The sequence below is a fragment of the Purpureocillium lilacinum genome (genome assembly GCF_023168085.1).
Source record: "Purpureocillium lilacinum CBS 284.36 DNA, scaffold_5, whole genome shotgun sequence".
In the NCBI taxonomy this organism is placed as follows: domain Eukaryota; kingdom Fungi; phylum Ascomycota; class Sordariomycetes; order Hypocreales; family Ophiocordycipitaceae; genus Purpureocillium; species Purpureocillium lilacinum.
Window position 1 is genome coordinate 872,885 of NW_027072115.1, and position 19,253 is coordinate 892,137.

At 60.8% G+C, this 19,253-nt stretch overlaps 8 protein-coding genes across 8 annotated transcripts; 7 read left to right on the top strand and 1 right to left on the bottom strand.

The window, feature by feature from the left end:
- Positions 1-600: 600 nt before the first annotated feature.
- PLICBS_006872 (fructose-bisphosphate aldolase 1) lies at positions 601-1,903 on the top strand (the record flags this gene model as incomplete). Its single annotated transcript, XM_018320253.2, has 4 exons — positions 601-708; positions 790-900; positions 985-1,758; positions 1,814-1,903. The coding sequence occupies 4 exons, from the start codon at positions 601-603 to the stop codon at positions 1,901-1,903; spliced, it is 1,083 nt and encodes a 360-aa protein (XP_018180150.1).
- Positions 1,904-2,368: 465 nt separating this feature from the next.
- PLICBS_006873 (oxysterol binding protein) lies at positions 2,369-3,681 on the bottom strand (the record flags this gene model as incomplete). Its single annotated transcript, XM_018320254.1, has 2 exons — positions 2,369-3,544; positions 3,616-3,681. 2 exons carry the CDS (start codon positions 3,679-3,681, stop codon positions 2,369-2,371), a joined length of 1,242 nt encoding a protein of 413 aa, XP_018180151.1.
- A 1,272-nt stretch (positions 3,682-4,953) lies between these two features.
- PLICBS_006874 (uncharacterized protein) lies at positions 4,954-5,619 on the top strand (the record flags this gene model as incomplete). Its single annotated transcript, XM_018320255.2, has 2 exons — positions 4,954-5,020; positions 5,090-5,619. 2 exons carry the CDS (start codon positions 4,954-4,956, stop codon positions 5,617-5,619), a joined length of 597 nt encoding a protein of 198 aa, XP_018180152.2.
- A 954-nt stretch (positions 5,620-6,573) lies between these two features.
- On the top strand, positions 6,574-9,143 carry PLICBS_006875 (uncharacterized protein; the record flags this gene model as incomplete). Its single annotated transcript, XM_018320256.2, has 3 exons — positions 6,574-7,477; positions 7,528-8,637; positions 8,701-9,143. The coding sequence occupies 3 exons, from the start codon at positions 6,574-6,576 to the stop codon at positions 9,141-9,143; spliced, it is 2,457 nt and encodes an 818-aa protein (XP_018180153.2).
- Positions 9,144-11,552: 2,409 nt separating this feature from the next.
- Positions 11,553-13,375, top strand: PLICBS_006876 (sphinganine kinase lcb4; the record flags this gene model as incomplete). Its single annotated transcript, XM_065601075.1, has 3 exons — positions 11,553-11,718; positions 11,797-11,853; positions 11,922-13,375. 3 exons carry the CDS (start codon positions 11,553-11,555, stop codon positions 13,373-13,375), a joined length of 1,677 nt encoding a protein of 558 aa, XP_065457147.1.
- A 564-nt stretch (positions 13,376-13,939) lies between these two features.
- PLICBS_006877 (uncharacterized protein) lies at positions 13,940-14,905 on the top strand (the record flags this gene model as incomplete). The annotated part of the gene is made up of 2 exons (XM_065601076.1): positions 13,940-14,046; positions 14,125-14,905. 2 exons carry the CDS (start codon positions 13,940-13,942, stop codon positions 14,903-14,905), a joined length of 888 nt encoding a protein of 295 aa, XP_065457148.1.
- A 483-nt stretch (positions 14,906-15,388) lies between these two features.
- Positions 15,389-16,348, top strand: PLICBS_006878 (uncharacterized protein; the record flags this gene model as incomplete). Its single annotated transcript, XM_065601077.1, has 2 exons — positions 15,389-15,480; positions 15,676-16,348. The coding sequence occupies 2 exons, from the start codon at positions 15,389-15,391 to the stop codon at positions 16,346-16,348; spliced, it is 765 nt and encodes a 254-aa protein (XP_065457149.1).
- A 1,444-nt stretch (positions 16,349-17,792) lies between these two features.
- On the top strand, positions 17,793-18,755 carry PLICBS_006879 (uncharacterized protein; the record flags this gene model as incomplete). The annotated part of the gene is made up of 2 exons (XM_018320259.1): positions 17,793-18,324; positions 18,484-18,755. 2 exons carry the CDS (start codon positions 17,793-17,795, stop codon positions 18,753-18,755), a joined length of 804 nt encoding a protein of 267 aa, XP_018180156.1.
- Between the last annotated feature and the right edge of the window lie 498 nt (positions 18,756-19,253).

The window sequence follows — 19,253 nt, forward strand, 5'->3', positions numbered from 1 at the left end:
CCCTTACGGCACAAGGAGCCCCACCACGACGAGTCTGCCCGACTGGCGAAGCGGCGCATCCACGCAGCAACCACCACTGCCTGCGTGCTGGAAGGGCGAGCGACGGACCGATGCGAACGATAACGGCGCAGACCAAGACAAGTGTCGTCACCGCCATTGCAAACACCTCGCCCGCGAAGCTCGCTCGAGCGCTTTTTTGGTGGCTCCGTCGCCCGGCAAGCGCCAATTGACGGCGAGCTGTCCGCCTCTCTCACCTCATTCCCGCTGTCATCGTGGGGCGCCGCCTCTCCTGGGCGCTGCCCCTCCATGCCCAGATAACGATAAACTCGACCGAAAACCCCGCGTGCCTTACGCGAGGACTGCCACCGGCCCGATGCTGCTTCACTCTGGTGGGACCAGTCAGTCTTGGGGCTCGCGCTGCAGCCACTCGTCGCTGCGCTATTCCATTGATGAGCCAGCTTTGCGCGGTCGGTTGACGGAACAATTTGACGCCCACCTTGCCTTGCCTTCCCACGCCGACTCCATCGCGTCTTTTTCACCAACTCTACCTCTACTCCAGCTCACAAATCCAAGCAGATTTTCCGATCCTAAATCGCAATCATGGGTCTTACCGATGTTCTGAGCCGCAAGACCGGCGTCATCGTCGGCGATGACGTTCTGCGTCTGTTTGAGTACGCTCGCGAGAAGCAATTCGCTGTCCCCGCCATTGTAAGCTCTTCCGGCATTTGACGCTGAACTTCTTGGATGAGGCGAGGCATTCTGTCCATTCGTTGACTAACATGCTCTCAGAACGTCACCTCCTCCTCCACCGCCGTCGCCGCTCTCGAGGCTGCCCGCGACGCCAAGGCTCCCATCATCCTCCAGATGTCCCAGGGTGGTGCCGCCTACTTCGCTGGCAAGGTACGTGCCCAAACCGGCCCCTCGCTCGAGGAGCATGGAGAATGAAAAGCTTGAGGGAATCGCTGACAAGAGACATGGTTGCAGGGCGTTCCCAACGGCGACCAGGCTGCTTCCATTGCCGGTGCCATTGCCGGTGCCCAGTACATCCGCTCCATCGCTCCCACGTACGGTATCCCCGTCATCCTGCACACCGACCACTGCGCCAAGAAGCTGCTGCCCTGGCTCGACGGCATGCTCGATGCCGATGAGGCCTACTTCAAGGCCAACGGCGAGCCTCTCTTCAGCTCCCACATGATCGATCTCTCCGAGGAGGAGGTCGCGTGGAACGTTGAGACCACCGCCAAGTACCTGAAGCGCGCTGCCCCCATGAAGCAGTGGCTCGAGATGGAGATTGGCATCACTGGTGGCGAGGAGGACGGCGTCAACAACGAGGACGTCGACAACAACTCCCTCTACACCCAGCCCGAGGATATCCTCAACATCTACAACACCCTTTCGCCCATCTCACCCTATTTCTCCATCGCCGCTGGCTTCGGCAACGTCCACGGTGTATACAAGCCCGGTAACGTCCGCCTGCACCCCGAGCTCCTCGGCAAGCACCAGGCCTTTGTCCACGAGGCTATCAAGTCCAAGCTGGACAAGCCCGTCTTCTTCGTCTTCCACGGCGGCTCTGGCTCTTCCAAGAAGGAGTACCTCGACGCCATCAGCCACGGCGTTGTCAAGGTCAACATGGACACGGACATGCAGTACGCCTACATGGCCGGCATCCGCGACTACATGCTCAACAAGAAGGACTACCTCATGACTGCCGTCGGCAACCCCGATGGCGATGACAAGCCCAACAAGAAGTACTTCGATGTAAGTCGCGTGCCCTACGATCGCCCTCAGGACAAAGCTGACGTTTCTAAACTAGCCCCGTGTCTGGGTTCGTGAGGGTGAGAAGACCATGGCCGCTCGCGTCGCCGAGGCCCTTAAGGACTTCAACTGCGCCGGCCAGGTGTAAATTGCAGTCGAGCTGAACTGAAGCGCAATATGAACCGGAGTTGGTTGCATTACACGATCCTCGGCCTCGCAGGGTTAGATGTGTGCTGCCCTGGGAGGTGGAGTGTCCGCTGAACTGGATGGCGACAATCTTGGCCAGCCCTTGTTGATTGGCGAAGGCATTTGTATCACGGTGGGTGTTGAAAATCAGAAGACGAGAATACAAAATAACTGCTATTATCAATTGTGTTGTAATCATGATGCAACGTGATGTGCTGCGGTCCCGTCTAGCGCAAGAAGCCGCCGTGGCCCAGCAAATGCAGGCGGGGCATCCGAGGCACGCGCAGTCGTTTGTCCTTCCCTCGATGACGCTGGGCCCGGCGGCTTGGCTCTACCATGCCAGCTCATTCGTACAACGTATGGGTTCGGTGGCGGCTTCTGCCCTCAGTCTATGATCCATTATCTCGTTCTCTTCACAATGTGGCCGCTATTGACCCAGGATCTCTTCCTGGATCTTCTTGATTTCGTCATCGGCAAGCTGTTCAGCGGCGGCCTTGGCGGCCTTTTCGTGGCAGAACCTCCAGAGGCCGCCCGTCTTGTCCTGCTCGCCATCCAGAGGAACGCCAGCAGCCTTGCCGACGGCCTCAAGGGTCTCGTCCGCGCCTTCGGTGGCATTGAAATATCGCCGCTCCCACGAGCGGTCTTCGGACCGCTCCTTGGCCCGCAGGTTGCGCTGCGCCTGCTCGATTTTGCCCTTCTCCACCGAGACGGCGTCCATGTCGCCCTTTTGGATAGCCTCGGCAACCTTGGACCAGGCTCGGCGCGACTCGAGAGGATGCTGCTTCTCAACGGGCGCAATCTGCAGTTCCGCGGGGGCCGTCGCGACAGCATCATACGTCTCCAGCAGCGTCGCCTTGGAGTTCTTCTTGGCGGGGCCTTCGTAGATCTCGAACTCCTTGGTCCATTGGCCCGTGACATTGTAGAGGACCTCCTTCTCCTTGCCGGTCGGGTGGAGGACAGCAGTAACACTGTTCTTCTTACCGGACAACCAGCCCCTGCCGCTGTAGTCGATCTTGGCGGTGTATCCAGACGAGCTGGAGATGGTGCTGCCTCCGTCGAGCTCGACAAAGGGCGTTCCGAAGATGAGGCCTTCGATGTGCAGGGAAGGCAGGGTGATGAGGTAGCGCTCCGTCTCCTTGCCCACGGGGACGGTGAGCACGGCATGGCCGATCTGCTTGACGATTATTGTGCTCTTGAAGGTGGCCTTTTGCGCGTTGTAGCCCTCGAGCTGCACGCCCGTCTTGTCGTTGCGAAGGCAGTAGGCTGTGGCCGGCGGGTGGTGGCTGACCTGCTCCGAGACGAGGGTCGTCTCGCCGGCCTCGTCGTTCCAGGAGCCCAGGAAGAGCTCGCCGAGGAACGGGTTGAGGGGCTTCTTCTCGTTGCCATATTTCTCGCTGCGGCTGGCGTACTGGTGCTTGAGGGTCGCGAGGAACCACTTGAGGACGAGCAGGGCGCGCTTGGCGGGGTCGGACTCGGTGGCCGGGGCGGTAAGGAGGGGAGGGTGCGTGCCCCAGTAGGACGAGTATTCGGTCAGGGACTGAGAGGAGAGGATGAAGGGCGGCGCGGTCAAGGAGGAGAGATCGCCGTTGAAGGAGGCAATTGACTGCAAGGCACGGTCAGCCCGAGGGTTGGCGCAGCGACAGAGCGCAGTCTGAGTGGCGGCGGTCGACGTACCTTGAGGAAGGCAGACCAGCTACCGCTGCTGGCCTGGGCAGGCGTTGTGGCTCCGGAAGCAGACATTGCGAACGGGGAGGGCGTGCCTCGTGGCTTTGGTGACAGCTCTGTGATCTTGGGCAGACAGTCGCGGCGGGTTGAGGTTCGCGGGACGGGGGGGGGGGGGGGGTCTCGATCGGGCGATGATGTCGCGTGGAGGGAGAACAGCCTGTCGCACACGGCAACAAGTTGGACTTGGAGGGCCGGAGTACTTTTGGATTCGATGGGAAGATGCCGCAAATGGCAGGCAGAGCAGAATGCAGGACAAAGAATGAGGCGGGCGAGGCACGGTCTCGAGGGAGCGTACGAATGGCTATGCGTGGGGATGGGTGATGTTGAGGGGGGAGACCCTGGGCATCTATGGATCTGGGATGCCCTTTTGAGCCCACCGCAACCTTGGGGAGTGGGCAGCTCGTCCGTCCGTACTCTTACTCGTATGGATGGACACTACTCGTACAATCAATACTAAATTACGGTAGGGGCGGCTCCGGCACACCGCAGCTCAAGCAGCGCAGATGATCATGCAAGCGCCTGGGAGCAGACGCGTCAGAACAGCAGAGGCAATGGGGGGCTCCTCACGTCACCGGCTCGCCGCTCGTACGAAAGTTCGCAAGCCCACCGCATCCGCCCCTGGCGTGGTTGGGGGGGTGGTGGTGGTGACTCCGGGAGCGCTGGCGGGACACACGACACAACCTACACAGGCGCCCACTGGGCACCCCGCCGTAGGCTGTCAACCTGGAAGGCTGTGGTGGCTCTTCCCTGTTCCCTGCCCTGCCCTGCCCTGGTTGCCGCTGAGGTCATTGCCCGCGATGGAGTGCGCGTCATGCGCGCTGGCCCGCCTTGCCTGCCCACCACCACCAAGCAAGCGGATCTTTGTTCCCCCAGTCCGGCCTCCTTACCTAGGCGAGTTGGCTGGGTGGGAGGAGAGACGGCTCCGCATCTCCATCCATGGAGCTCCACCGCGATGCGCTTACCTGAGCACTTGCTTGGTGGTGAGCTGCGGCGAGCCGGCCTGGCGCACTCAGCTGCCCGGTGGCGATGATCCAGTGATTCCAGCTCGTCGCTTACTACCCTCGTCCCGGCGTCGCGATAATTCACTCCGCATTGCTACGATACGCGGTCGACTCGGACTTTGTTGCAACTGATCCAACCTGCGCAGCTGCAGGACTGGTCTACTACTCGACACCACGCCTACCATCTCCTCTACATACCTCCGCGCTGGCCCAGCTACTTTGGAAATCCAAGGCGGCCGCAGCTCCGGACGGTTCGAGCTGGCCACCTCCGTCCCGGCCGCCGACGATGACGCAGCCTCCGGGCCAGCCGGGCCTGTCGCCGCAGTTCTGTTTCTCTACTGGAACTCTACGCGGTAAGTCTACCTCGTGCATCCAGCCGCCGGCGCCGTCGATAGGTGGGCACTGACACGCGGCTGCGCCAGACTTTCTGCGGCTTTCGAGGTCATCCATCGACGACTCTATCGCGCAGAACCTCAACGCCCTCGTGACACCTGCAGAGACAGGGTTTGATCCGCGGTCGACATCCCAGCGCGCTCCGCCATCCGCCTCCCGCGAAATAAACCCACGGGCGTGCCAGACGTTCAAAAAGCGCGTGCTCTTCCCGTCATGGCAAGCCCGAGCTGAGGTGCTCAACTACTGCGGCATCGTGGCCACGAGCCCGGACCCAGACGACCCCGAGGCGGCGCTGCGGGAAGTGGAAAACCAGCGGGATCGGGAGAGGGTTGTGGACGAGCGACTCGACCCCTACTCCGGGAGGTTCTTCCCACGGGAGCCCCGGACGGAGACTCTGGCCATGATCGTGCGCCAGGAGCGAGGCGTGGAGAACATCGTCCGAAGCCGCACATGGGACGTGGTCCAGCAGCGCTGCGCCGCGCCGCATGAGCGGTGGGAGGACGCCGTCGCGCGATGGAGCGACGAGCATCACACAAGCAAGCCAGGGCCTGGCCGGTGATGAGAAGAGCCGACAGCAGCGCAGGTCTGTTTGAGTAGCAGCCGTTATGGAGCGGCGAGAGGAGTTTTGGGAGTCCGCGATAGGGATCAAAGGAGGATCTATGAAGCGAGTATTTGTTTTGGCTATAGACATGTCATGTCACCTGTACATTAGCAACCATACCATACCCGACTATTATGTATACGAACCATCATGCCACTCGCATCGACCTCTGTTCCGTGCCACTTACAGCAGCTGGCGGGGCCAGCAATCGCCATACCCCATCGCAGACAGGCGCAGCCGCGTTTCGCTCAAGACTGATGCGTGAAAGGCCGTCGGCAACCGCTTTTGCGTCAAGACAGACGGTGTACACGATGGAATGCTTCAAGTAGCATTGGAGGAGCTGGCGGGGAGGTCGCGTGTAACAAGGGGGCCGACCCGGCGGGACCCCCACCAGTGGCCGGAACGGCAGGTACGAAGTAACTAACTAATAGTCGCCCGAGTTACTCCATACTCGCACAGCCTAAGGCCTAAGGTGGCATGAACAAAGTAGTGGAAGAACCCAACTCCGAGGATCCGCCGGTTCCAGGCGCACGCCAGCTTCGACTCTCCAACGACTGTGCATCTTTGTTTTCTCGCGCAGCTTCGTGGGACCAGTCGCTCGAGCACACGAGGCGCAATACCATCTGTTGGGCAATATTGAAAGCTCGGGGCGTCGACTCCAATTCCGCTCCCTCCACGCACGGCCCACCCTCGTGCCCCGGCAGAACCTCCAATTCCGGCCTCGTCCTTTGCCCACACCACGACACCATCGCACACCTGGCCGAGCACGCACCCGCACCTGCACCTGCAGCCCGCCAACCAGCTCGAGACCTTCCGGTCGACCTCGTTCCTTGAACCCTCGCACCGGCCCGGCCCCGTCCCCCGACGCTCACCGTACCGCACCTTATCGACCCTTCCCGTGCCGCCGCCACGATGCCGCAGCCGCTGCCGCCCAAGGAAGCGGCGCAGTTTCGGACCGTCATCCGAAGCTATGAAGACAAGCAGTACAAGCGCGGCCTCAAGACCGCCGACCTCATCCTCAAGAAGATCCCCAAGCATGGCGACACCATGGCTATGAAGGCCCTGATCTTCAACGGTCAGGGCAAGACGGACGAGGCCTTTTTGCTGGCCAAGGAGGCCCTGACGGTGGACATGAAGTCACACGTCTGCTGGCACGTCTACGGCCTATTATACCGCGCCAACAAGAACTTTGAGGAGGCCATCAAGGCGTACAAGTTTGCGCTGAAGCTGGAGCCCGACTCGCCCCAAATCCAGCGCGACCTCGCCATCCTCCAGGTTCAGATGCGCGACTACCAGGGGTACATCCAGAGCCGCACTGCCATGCTTCAGGCGCGCCCCCAGCTGCGACAAAGCTGGACGGCTCTGGCCATCGCGAACCACCTCGCCGGCAATCTCTCCGAGGCCGAGAACGTCCTGACCACCTACGAGGGCACCCTCAAGACCACGCCTTCGCGCCACGACATTGAGCACTCGGAGTCCATCATGTACAAGAACTCCCTGATCGCCGAGCAGGGCGACTACCAGCGCGCGCTGGACCACCTCAACGGTGACGCCAAGCAAAATCTGGATCGCCTGGCCGTTCTCGAGGCCCGTGCAGAGTATCTTAGCAAGCTCGGGAGGAAAGACGAGGCCGCCAAGGCGTACAGGGCGCTTCTCGACCGTAATGCGGAACACCCTGACTACTACGAGAAGCTGGCTGCCGCCCTGGGTATTTCAGAGGAGGACCACACGGCAAGGAAAGCCATCTACGACGAATACGTCAAAAAAGCACCCCGCAGCGATGCTGCCCGGCGCATTCCGCTCGATTTCCTCCAAGGTTAGTTGCCAATGTCCTTTGCCTTAATTCCGCGCTGACCGTCGCCGTAGGAGACGCCTTCAAGCAAGCCGCCGACGACTACCTGACGCTGATGCTCAACAAGGGCGTGCCTTCAACGTTTGCGAACCTGAAGCACCTGTACTCCGATTCCTCCAAGAAGAGCACGCTCAAGGAGCTGGCCGAGAAATACCTGACGTCTCAGTCATCCGACTCGGCAAGCAAGGACAAGGGCGAGGCCGCTGGGCTGTACTATCTCGCGCAGCACTACAACTACCACCTGAGCCGCGATTTGAACAAGGCAACGGAGTACATTGACAAGGCCATCGAGAAGGATCCGAAGAGCGTGGACTTCCACATGACCAAGGCCAGGATATTAAAGCACGCCGGTAACCTGCAACAGGCGTCCGAGATGATGGATCGCGCTCGCAAACTGGACCTCAAGGATCGGTACATCAACAGCAAGGCCGCCAAGTATCAGCTGCGTAACAACGAGAACGAGAAGGCACTCAAGACCGTTGGTCTGTTCACGCGGGCGGAGACGGTGGGGGGTCCTCTTGCGGATCTTCTGGACATGCAATGCATCTGGTTCCTGACGGAAGACGGCGAGGCTTATGCCAGGCAAGGCAACATTGGCATGGCCCTCAAGCGGTTCCACGCTGTCGGAAACATCTTCGACGTCTGGCAGGAAGACCAGTTTGACTTCCACAGCTTTTCCTTGAGGAAGGGCCAGATCCGGGCGTACATTGACATGATGCGATGGGAGGACCACGTGCGCGACCATCCCTTCTACTCGCGCGCGGCGCTGGACGCCATCGGTATCTATCTCAAGATGGCCGACAAGCCGTCGGCGAACGGCGTCAATGGGGCCGACGACGACAACAGCGAAGACGCACTGGCGAGGAAGAAGGCGGCCAAGAAGGCAAAGAAGGAACAGCAACGCTTGGAGCGGGAGGCGGCAGAGAAGCAGGCCAAGCAGGACCCCAACAAGTCCCCCCAGACGGGCGAGCCTAAGAAGAAGGACGAGGACCCGCTTGGACTGAAGCTGGCCGCCACCACGGATCCTCTTGGCGAGGCCATGAAGTTCCTCGAACCCCTGCTGCAGGCGTGCCCGAAGAGCATCGAGGCTCAGGTTGCTGGCTTCGAAGTGTACATGCGACGCGGTAAGTCTTGTGTATCCGATGCTGGCAGAGCGGCAGAGTGCGTGGCTAATCATTATACGACAGGGAAATACGTGTTGGCGCTGCGCTGCCTCAACAACGCTCTGAATCTCGATGCGACCCACCCCAGGGTTTACGAGCAGGTGGCTGCGTTCAGGAGCTTGCTCAACTCTTCTCCCGACGTGGCTCCCAAGGCCGCCGAGGTGCTGAAGACGCAGTTCAAGGCGGTGGACGAGTCGACCAGCTTGAGCAAGTATATTGAGCAATTCGAGGCGCAACACAAGGCGAGCCCCCGCCACGCGCTGTCGGCCATTGCGGCCAGGAGGAGCATCGGGGAAGACAAGGGCAAGTGCGACAAGCGCGTCGTCGATCTGCTGAGCATGGAGGGTGTGTCCTCTTCGGACGCAGTCGAGATGCTGGAGAGGCTCAAGGGCTGGAGGAGTCCGGCAGTGGCGGACTTCAGAAGCGCGGCGCAGGCCAAGTGGCCCGAGGTCACACGGCTGGCTTGAATGGGACGGGACGACGGGGCAACGGACGGGTTGGGTTTGGGCGGACCGGATCAAAAAAGAAGGGCGACGGGCCGCTGGGGCGCACTCTTTGGGCGGCATGGTTGGCGTCTTGAGTTGAAAAGCATTTCCGAAGCGCTGTTGTGTCGTGGACGGTGTATATGAGGCTCCGGGCGTGGTGCCGCCGGGCATAGTACCTCGGAGCATGTAAGTGCCTACTACCTTACCTTACCTAGACGGGTGCCGCCCAGGCCTGGGGAGGAATGCGAATCATGTGTTGACGAGTGACGGGGGAGTGTAGAAGAGTCTTGTATCTGGAGTATCGGCTGTGGTGACGGGAGGGGCGAGTCGACGAGCATATAGACAGCTAGATGGTAAAGGAACAATGTCGAATGTTGCGGACGACACCCTTGACTGCATCCTCTCAAAGTCTGTAACACGGCGTGAGGTGGGTGAGCATCACCTACGTGGCAATTGGCCCCATGGACCCAGCAGTCATGCTGAGAGGGGCCGGACGGAGGAAAGGCTCCCGTGCCAGACGGGGGGCAGCACAAGGGTGAGATGGGAGGTCTTGCCCAGCGGCCACGCTTGTGCAGGGTGGTGGTGTAACTGGACAGGTGTAGGCGGCGAGTATAACACATCAGGTGGAAACATGGGATTCCGGTCTAGCCGGCCGGCCATGCCGGGACAGGGTGAAGGCTACGGCTGTCGCATCTCCATCTGTGGGTTCCCGTCGCCATCACCCAAGCCGTCCCCGGCCATAGAAGCAGTGCGCCTGGGTCCGTGGGAGAAGGAGGCGCGCCAATGGACAGGCAAGGCAAGGGGTAATGATCGGATGCTCAACAATCTATGCAGGCATGGCCAGTGAGGACTGAAGTTCGGGCATTAATATCCTTAGCTCACGATACGTTGCGGGTCCGATGGGGGATAACGCGACTCTCCGAGCTGGGCTGGTGACACGCATCACCTTCATGGACGGCCTCGGGGTGGTGGTGTCTCTCTTTTGGCACGGGCAGTGCGGCTTCTTCACCTGAGCCAGCGGCTCAGGGGCCTGAGCAGCGTGGCTGTAGTTGCAATTGTTGCCTAGGTGTCACATGGAGGTGGGGGACCTTCCATACCCAGTAGGTACGAGGTGAAGCTCTGGAACGGTAGCTGTGAAGGCCAGACAAGTTGCCATCGGTCCCGGCCTCGGCGACTGCCTTTAGGACGTACCTACAGACACACGAGCACGAGCCGCTCTCCCTCCTCCGTTGGTGGACGTACGTTCAGGGTTCCTCTGTCCGCTAGACCGAGCATGGCTGACGGGCTTCCAGGTTTTGTCCGGGCAGCCGAGGCCCCTCTGGCGAGCCGCGACAGGGCCATTGTTAGGGAAGGCGTATTATGTAGGTAGGTAGAAAGGATGTCTATTGTCAAGCTCCACAGCGCACCCGCGCGGCGCTCGGCGGGGGCTTGTTCTGGGTGGAACCGCCCGTGGACGGGCAGGGAACTTGGCCATCCAATGCAGGCGGCATGCATGGCTGTCTCCTCAAGCCAAGGTGCCTGCACACGTTTTCTGGCTCCGAAGCACCTACCACGGAGCGGCCCTGGAGCGGTCCTGGAGCGGCCTGTATTCACAACGGCGTCGAAGCGGTCCGCGCCACACGGACCCCAACTTGGAAGCCCGTTGAAGGTACTACGTAGAGGTACGAAGTACAGCGGGTGCGTGCTCGCATGCGCGGGCTGCGTGCCACGGGCGGGTGCGCCCACGGATTACCTAGGTGCCCAGGTGGTTCTACGAGCCTGGGCTAGGGCCGGTTGGTAGGTACCTTTAGCAGGGGAGGGACCCCCCTATTCCTTCCAGCTCCTCCCCGGAGGCCCTGGGGCCCTGAGTGCCCCCGTCCTTGCCGTACTAAGTCGTAAGGTACCTTACCTGACAAGCGGCGGGTCCCCCGGCGAGTTGCTGCAGCTCGGCCCCCGAAAACGCGAAACCCTCGACGTCGATTCCTTCCAACTTGGCAGCTTCAACATTACGTTGTCGCTCGCGTTGGGCCCGGCCAGCTTCTTTTTTGACCTTGCCCTCCTCTGTCTTGTCCCCTGGCTGCTCCGGGTTGCATTGAAGGGTACGGGCACGTGCGAGCGTCTCGCCTCCCCTTTTAGGCTACCTGCCCTGCCATCCTGCCGCGCTTCGACGTTGACTGCCCGGGGCTTCCATTTTCTGTTCCGACCTTGCCTCGCCTCGCCTTACCTTACCTTACCTTGCTTCCGTGCACCTCTTGTTTCTCTGCCCTCCTCTCTTGTGGGAACTCACTTCCCCCTGTCGCCGCCTTGTGCAACCCTCCTCCAGCTACTGCACCTCTTCCAGCCAGCACCAGCAACGTCGGGTCGCCTGCCGCGGCGCACCGCATCGCGCGGCGCATGTGATAGCTTTGCCTCATGGAGACCCAGCAGCCCGCCTCCGCTGTCAACGGCCGCAACGGACACGCGAGCCCGACGGCCAACGGCGAGAATGGCACCCCGCGCAATGTCAACGCTGCCGTGCGTCTCGTCCTCCCCGGCGGCCGCACCCTGACCGTTGCCGAGAAGCACCTCGTCATAGCCGGTATGTGTCGCCTTGCCGTCATGGCTCTAGAAATGTTAAAAAGTCCTTGGTTGCTGTTGGCTGACACCCGCCTTCCAGAACCTCCAGCCAAGAAGAAGCAGCCCAGGAGTTCTGCGTGCTGCTTGATAGCGACAGGTAATTGGACATCCTTGAAGAAGCGCGTGCAGGACACACCCGCTCATGCATGCGCCGCATGCTCGCAGATGCATCCGGGAACAGGCTTGTTCCGCTCTACAACATTCTCTGGGCCGGCGCCACGGGTCATCAGCTCCAGATAAGCTACGCGGCGCAGCCCTCCAAGACTTCCATCAAGCTCGAGACGTGGACGTTTGACCTCGATGCGTCGGACCAGCCGCCCGCTGATGGGTCCACGCCCGACGATTTCGCATCTAGCCTCGTCTCCCAGGCTTATGGCGATGCCCAGCCACAGAAGCGGGCGTATGTGCTCATCAACCCCAACGCCGGGCCCGGAGGGGGCTTGCGCAAGTGGGAAAGACATGCGAAGCCACTCTTTGAGGCGGCTCGGATGCACATCGACGACGTCGTGCTCTCCAAGGGAGGCGAGGCCGTTGGCCTGGTCGAAAAGGCCGACATCGACAAGTACGACACCATCGTGGCCTGTTCGGGCGACGGCACACCCCACGAAATCTTCAACGGCTTAGCCAAGCGCCCCGACGCCAAGAGGGCACTTTCCAAGATCGCCGTCAGTCACATCCCCTGCGGCTCGGGCAACGCCATGGCCTGCAACTTGTATGGCTCCCACCGTCCCGCCCTCGCTGCCCTCGCCATCATCAAGGGGGTCGTGACGCCTCTCGACCTCGTGTCCATTACCCAAGGCGATCGACGCGTGATATCGTTTCTCTCCCAATCCCTGGGCATCATCGCCGAGAGCGACTTGGGCACCGAGCACCTCCGGTGGATGGGCAGCAAGCGTTTCGATTTTGGCGTCATCACGCGAGTCTTCCGCCGAAGGTGCTACCCGTGCGACCTGGCAGTCAAGGTTGAGGTGGAGCAAAAGGACGGCGTCAAGGAGCACTACAAGCGCCATGCCAGCGACGCGAGCCTCCGGAAAGCGTTTCTGACGCCCAACGACCAGGACGGCGAGGGCGGGGGTGAGGGCGAGGGCCTACCACCTCTCAAGTACGGGACGGTCCAGGATGCTCTGCCCGAAGGCTGGGAACTGGTGTCCTATGACAAGATTGGCAATTTCTACTGCGGAAACGTGAGGGACCCGGACCTGTCTGCGCAGTCACGGCTCGCATCCCCCATGGCTAACAGGACGTCGCAGATGGCCTATATGGCGCCGGATCTCAACTTCTTCTCCGCAGCGGTCGCGTCGGACGGCTGCATGGATCTCGTGACGATAAACGGCGATCTTTCCCCGGTGACGGCAACCAAGACGCTCATGTCGGTCGAGACGGGCAAGTTCTTTGACAGCCCGCACGTGGCGTACAAGAAGATCTCGGCATACCGCATCATTCCGCGGGACCAGGACGACGGATACATCAGTATCGACGGCGAGCGGGTTCCATTTGCTCCCTTCCAGGCCGAGGTGCATCAGGGACTTGGCCGAGTGATATCGAAGCGCGGCGGCTACGAGGCACTTGGTCCGTCCAACTGGGACACTGTCACGGTGGCGGAGCGGCTGCACGCCTGATGGTCTGCGCATGCCGTTGCTGTTGTTGCCTTGTCGAGCGTACAGCTTGCGATGAAGTGAAGCGAGTGTTGTGATACCCACGGTTGCGCGGATGTGTGGCGGCCAAGACGTGTGGAGCTCTAGATGGTACACTATATCCGATAAACCTAGAGAATGCGGACAGGCTCGTTGATAACAATCTGCGATGACTCGACTCCCTCTGACTTCGAGATGCCGCTCATCATTGTCGCCGCGAGTCCATGTAGCCAAGTTGCGCTGTAGTGAACTTCAAGGCCGGGTCCCGGTCGTGCTCTACCTACACCCCGGGGACACAGGTACCTAAGTAGCCTGCAGGTGTAAAGCTCGCCGTGGGGCGGCGATTAGATAAAGCTTCGAGGGAGAGGGCGGCGCCAACGCCCACTGTAATGCAGGCCGCCAACGTCTACTGCAGCCACAAACTCAACGTCGTCTCGGCCCGCACGTCCAACAACGGTGGACAACGCGGCCAACTGCACCGACTGCCGCTCTGCCACTCTGTATTGGCGCCCATGCAGGCATGGTGGTCGCTGGCAGCTGAGAGAGGTGATGCCAAACAAAGGCGCCAAGATCCCCTCGGGGCCATGGGGGAGGCTCAAGCCCGTTGAGCAAGATCCCCTTGAGAGCTTCGGCCTGCCCTCCAAGGGAGACACGCGGTAGGTACACCAGCGGCCCCATCGTCGAGATACGGATGTCGGCCTGCTTCCTTGGCGCTGACGGTGGCGATGCTCGAGGCTCCTCGACTTCAAGACGCAGGAAAAGTACTACACCAAGATCGTGGAACGGTACATGACATTCTGCTCCGACGCAGGCCAGCGCGACGAGCTGCTCCGCAGGTTCTCTTCCCTGGCCATAGGCGAGACCGCGGGGGCCCGGGCAGCGCCGGCGAGCGCGTCGGTGGAAGCTCTCGAGAATCCAGCAAACACCAAGGCGCTGTCGGATGTCATGGCAGCACTGCGCAAGCTCCGCGAGGGCATCGTGGCGTCGAAGCGGAGCGACGACTTCGCCGTCCAGGCGTATCTCTTCTGCATCCGTCTGTCGGTCCTCGCAAAGCAGCCCGAGTCCTACCACCCTGCCATCCTGCATCTCCTGCGCGCCCTTCATCCGCAGCAACCCCTCACGTCGGTGGAGCTGGACGAGGTCGTTGGCTACCTGGTTCTCGACACGGCGTGTCGGCGGCGACAGCTGGCCGAGGCGTTTGCGCTGCGACAGAGGTACGGCCTGCGGGACGGCAAAGTCGGCGCCGCGCTGGCCGCGCTCGTGCACGACAACTCGCTCCTCTTCTACAGAGTGAAACGAGCCGTCGACGGGCACAAGGCGCGCGTCATGGAGTGGGCCGAGGCCGGCGTGCGGTTGCACGCGCTCAAGAGCATCGGCAAGACGTACATGTCCGTCGACACGGACTTTCTCGAGCGCATGACGGGCTCGACCTGGGCCGAGCTCAAGGCAAACGATGGCGTTGGCTGGGAGCTCGAGCAGGAGAGGGTGGTGATACGCAGGCCGAGAGCCCGATGAGCGGCAAACGGCGCGCGAGCAACGCAGCTTCATACTTCGATACGGCTAGATTTATGGCATCAACCTCCTTTTGCTCTTGCGCGCGCGTCAGCAGCTGTGTGCGGCCCGTTGCCCGAGAAACTCGAACTTGACTGAACGCATGCTGCAGTGCACAGCTGCGTCGGCCAGCGAGCAGCTGCCAGCTGCCAGCGACGCACTGTTCCAGGCGTGTTTTCATTACCCTACTCTCTGTTCACGCCTGCGCAACACCTCGACCTTTTCCTTCGCTCGCCTTCGTTCGCCTTCGGCCGCAGAAAGCAACCTCTCGCCTCCTCCTCACTACCACCACGTCGGCGGCTCACCACGTCCTTCCGTCTGTGCCACGAAAGCGAGCACTGGCAAGGCAAGGCAAGGTCGCGACTGCCATTAGCCTCCAGCTCGTCTAGCTCCCCTGCTCGTCCGTCATCCGTCTCATTTGCAGGTCGGCCGAAATCTCCAGCATCAATGCCTCTCACACGTAAGAAGCCCAAGGCTAACGCGGAGCCGAAACCGCCGTCAGTCCTGCTCGCGGATTATCGCACCTGCTGGCTCGTCAAGTACGTTTCTGATTCTGATTCGCCTCTCGTCAGCTCTCCGCGCCATGTTCCCCTACCGTTACCCGTCGTTTCCAGACGACCCTTCTCGCTGGGACTTGCAAAAGCGCCTGGCTTCTCTGTTTAAACAGGAACACCTGCTCCTAGGGCATGTCTTGAGCATCCTCTTCGTTGCATTTGCTGACCGTACTGCCACAGAGACAATCCAAACGCCATCGACATTGTGGCGAAGAGCGAGGTTTTTGTCGTCCACAAGAGCATCCTCACCAAGAGCTCGGAATACTTCGACACGTGCCTCAACAAGCCTTATGCCGAAGCCTTGAACAACAGGGTCGAGTTCGATGACATTGATCCCAAGTACATGGCTTTTTACATCGGTCTAGCCGTCAGCTATTCGACCATCACGCGGCACACAGCGCCCAGACCGCTGGCGCACCCCGAGTCACAGCGTCCCAAGACGCTCATGCGAGACTTTGTCGAGGTCTTCAAGTTGTGCGACCGATTCCTGAGCAAGGAGATGGGAAAGTTCATGACCCAGTGTCTCAAGGTAGCGATTGGCGACGGCCATCGAGCTCTCTTTCGAACCGGAGACGATGTCTCCGCCCAGATGTTGACGATACAGGACTTCGCCGACGCGTTCGAAGCCCTGGTGCTGGAGCACCCTGCTCAGAAGGAACTGGGCAAACTCATGATCAAGTACTTCTGCGACGGCGTCGACTACGCGGCGTGGGCCACGTGCGTGGACAGGATGGCGGATACGCCAAAGTTTGTGGCACATGTGTCCAAGGGCTTCGCGAACAAGCTGGCCGAGCAGGTTGCTCACCGCTTAAAGATCAAGCGCAAAGAGCTCCCCTGCCCTAATATTGAGTAACGGACTGCGCTGGGCTTGGCCTACCTCGAGGCTATGAGTTTCGGTATGTTGCTCTCCATACACCACGGTTCTGGCATTGTGCTAACACCAGTTCTGATCCTTTATGCCAACACAGTTTCGTCGTTGCTCATGGGGCACGTTGACATGCACATGGTAGTCACTATTGCTTTGGAGTATCTCGCGTTGGCTTTACACACGGAAACGGCCTGCTTAGGACTTGGCGATCCGGCACTGCAGAGCAAGGCGTCTGTGCTCACGAGACCTGGCCACCAGTCGCTGATGGATGATGACCTGCAGGATGTTGGTCCAGGGATATGTCTCGCTTTGTCGGGACTGCGTGGTAAGTGGATGATTGTTGGCTCTTGCGCGAAGCACTCGTGTCGCAGACGTCAAACAAAACTAACCCATTCCTGTTGCAGGCATCGCCGAGCGCTGACGATAGCGGTACTACGTACAGGGAACGGGACAGGGTATTAGCACAGCAGTCGACACTATTTGGCAGGTAGCGCAATTCGGGAAACGTCTGTTTGATTTGCATATGCGCCTTCAAGCAGCTCGCCCAGGTGATTTGACTGTGCGGCGACGCATTTGTATCCGGCTGAAGTAGGGTCCAGGAGGCTTTGCAAAGTCGAAAAAGGAGGCCCGCAACCCCTTTCCTTCGAACCCAGATTGGTGGACAGTGCATAACAGCAGTAACCATGAGCGTCTCCGACAAAGATGTCATGGATGGCACAGCCACATGGCTTGCTTCCTGGCACGGCGGACTACGATACGCAAGGGACTTTTTCTAGAACCGGCTGCAGCCAAGCCCGATGGCCTGCCCTTCTCCGCACGAGCTGGACAATGCCAATTCCTCGGCGGCGGCGTCGATTGGCCTGAACCCTTGTTTTTGCATCATGGGCGTGTCACCGGCCGTGGCATGGATCGCTCGTCGCCCCAGAGGGCGGCTGGTCGTCGACAAGGGGCGGCGATATAGGTTGGCCCGCTGGCGTATTACATGTGCACCCATCCGTGGACCGCCGCATCTTGACGAGATGGAGGAGGATCGCGGACCAGGCAGGTCGGGGGGCAGGTGCCTAATTTGCTGGGGGGTTGCGCGTGTGCAACGCCGGAGGCCGCCATGGTATAAGTCTGGTACGTCCCGCCCAGGAGGCCGTTTGTGATGTGCATCACGCCCTCCCGATACCAAGTGCTTGGTGGCGGTAACAGCTCATCTTCCCTTCTCTCCATCCTGAACAGCTCATCTTCGTGGTCACCGCGATATCCTCGGGTGCCATCGCCGTCTCGAACTCACCAAGTGGTATGTAAAGACAGACCCCTGAGTCGCCTCTGTGCGCGGCTACAGCGTCGCCGGCTCAAGCAGCTCTGACCAACGCAACGTCGCTGGCAGACAGACCAGGTCCCGACAGCCAAACAGCGCAAGATGCGAGCCGACGCTGCGACCATGGCGGCCGTCCTCGGCCTGGCCACGCTCGTCTGCGCTGCCGACGACAAGACAACCATCTACGCCGGCCCCAACGCGCAGGACATCTCGAGCGAGACGTGGCAACAGGTGCTGGACTCGCCCACCAACAGCAGCACGGCCAACATGACGGGCTTCGACGTGACCAAGGCGTACCCGGGCTCGGAGCAGGAGGGCTGGCGGCTCAAGATCGGCGTCAGGGGCGGGCTCGACGGCGACGGCAAGACGGCCACCGTCATGTCGCTGGCCCCGCCGGCCGGCGGCGAGCTCGCAAACGTCAGCGACACCTGGCACCTGTGCGTCTACGCCTTCGACGTCAAGGCCTCGAGCGCCACCCGCTGGGGCAGCGGCAAGACGCCCAGCTGCAGCGGCCTCGTCGCCGACGAGTGCGTCGACCAGCTGTCCAAGGATGCCGTGGCCGGCTACGCCAAGGACTCGTGCCCCGAGTTTAGCACCAAGCCCGCGTGCCTGCGCGACCTGCCCGAGCAGACGGCCATGGCTCTCTCGCTGTCCGGTGAGGAACCCTCCTCCCCCTTGTCACTTTTGTCTGCTGCTTGCCCATCTGCCGTCATGGCGCGGGCTGCTTGTCTTAGGCTGCGCAGAGTATCTTGTTCTCGAATCTCGACCCACGTGTTTGGCTGACGTTTTGTCTGTGCTCCCTTGAGTCTTGCAGCAAAAGACATGTCGTCCGTCTTGCGCGGCAACGCGACCTTCTTCCGCCGCAACGACGGGACCGACAAGGCGGCGTTTGAGACGGCCGCAGGCCTGCCCATGGCCGTCGTGACCTTGTGGGGGCCGTCAGGCGACTCGGACAAGACGCCCACAGCAGAGGCGGCGTGCGTCATGCCCAACGCCAAGGACGCGGCCAGCGGCTCGACTCGTGCCGTTGCGTTCCTGGGCTGGTCGGTCGTCACCTTGGCCGTTGCCGCCACGCTTGTCCTGTGAGCTGCGGCATTGAGATGGCCGTGTAAAGGCTGGTTGCAGCAATAAGCAGAGAGCACTCGCAAAGGAGGGGGATCCGGCTTCCAGTTCTCCGTGCGGGAAACCGGGTCACATCTCATATGTTCGGGCTTTCAACCAGCGGTGAGACGCAGCAAGGCTGATTTGCGTGTCGTAGCGTGTGTATGCTGTATCAAGTCTGTCTGTGTCCTACTGTCCATTCCAATAGTCAACTTTGTTGACGCTATGCCAAGATATTGGGAGTGATTTCGATACGTTTGAGGATGAATGAAGAGAAGGCACCCAAACATATGTCCTGAAATATCCGAGGGAAAACAAAACGCCTTGCCCTGCCTGCCATGCTACCCGCTCGATGCCAATGCTCCAGAAACGCCAGTTAAAGATGCTTGTGTTTTTCCTTGCTGTCTGTCGACGGTCCTGGTCGTCTGATCCCCGCATCGCTGCCCATGTCGCGCTCACGAACGGGTCTGGCGGTTCCAGCCG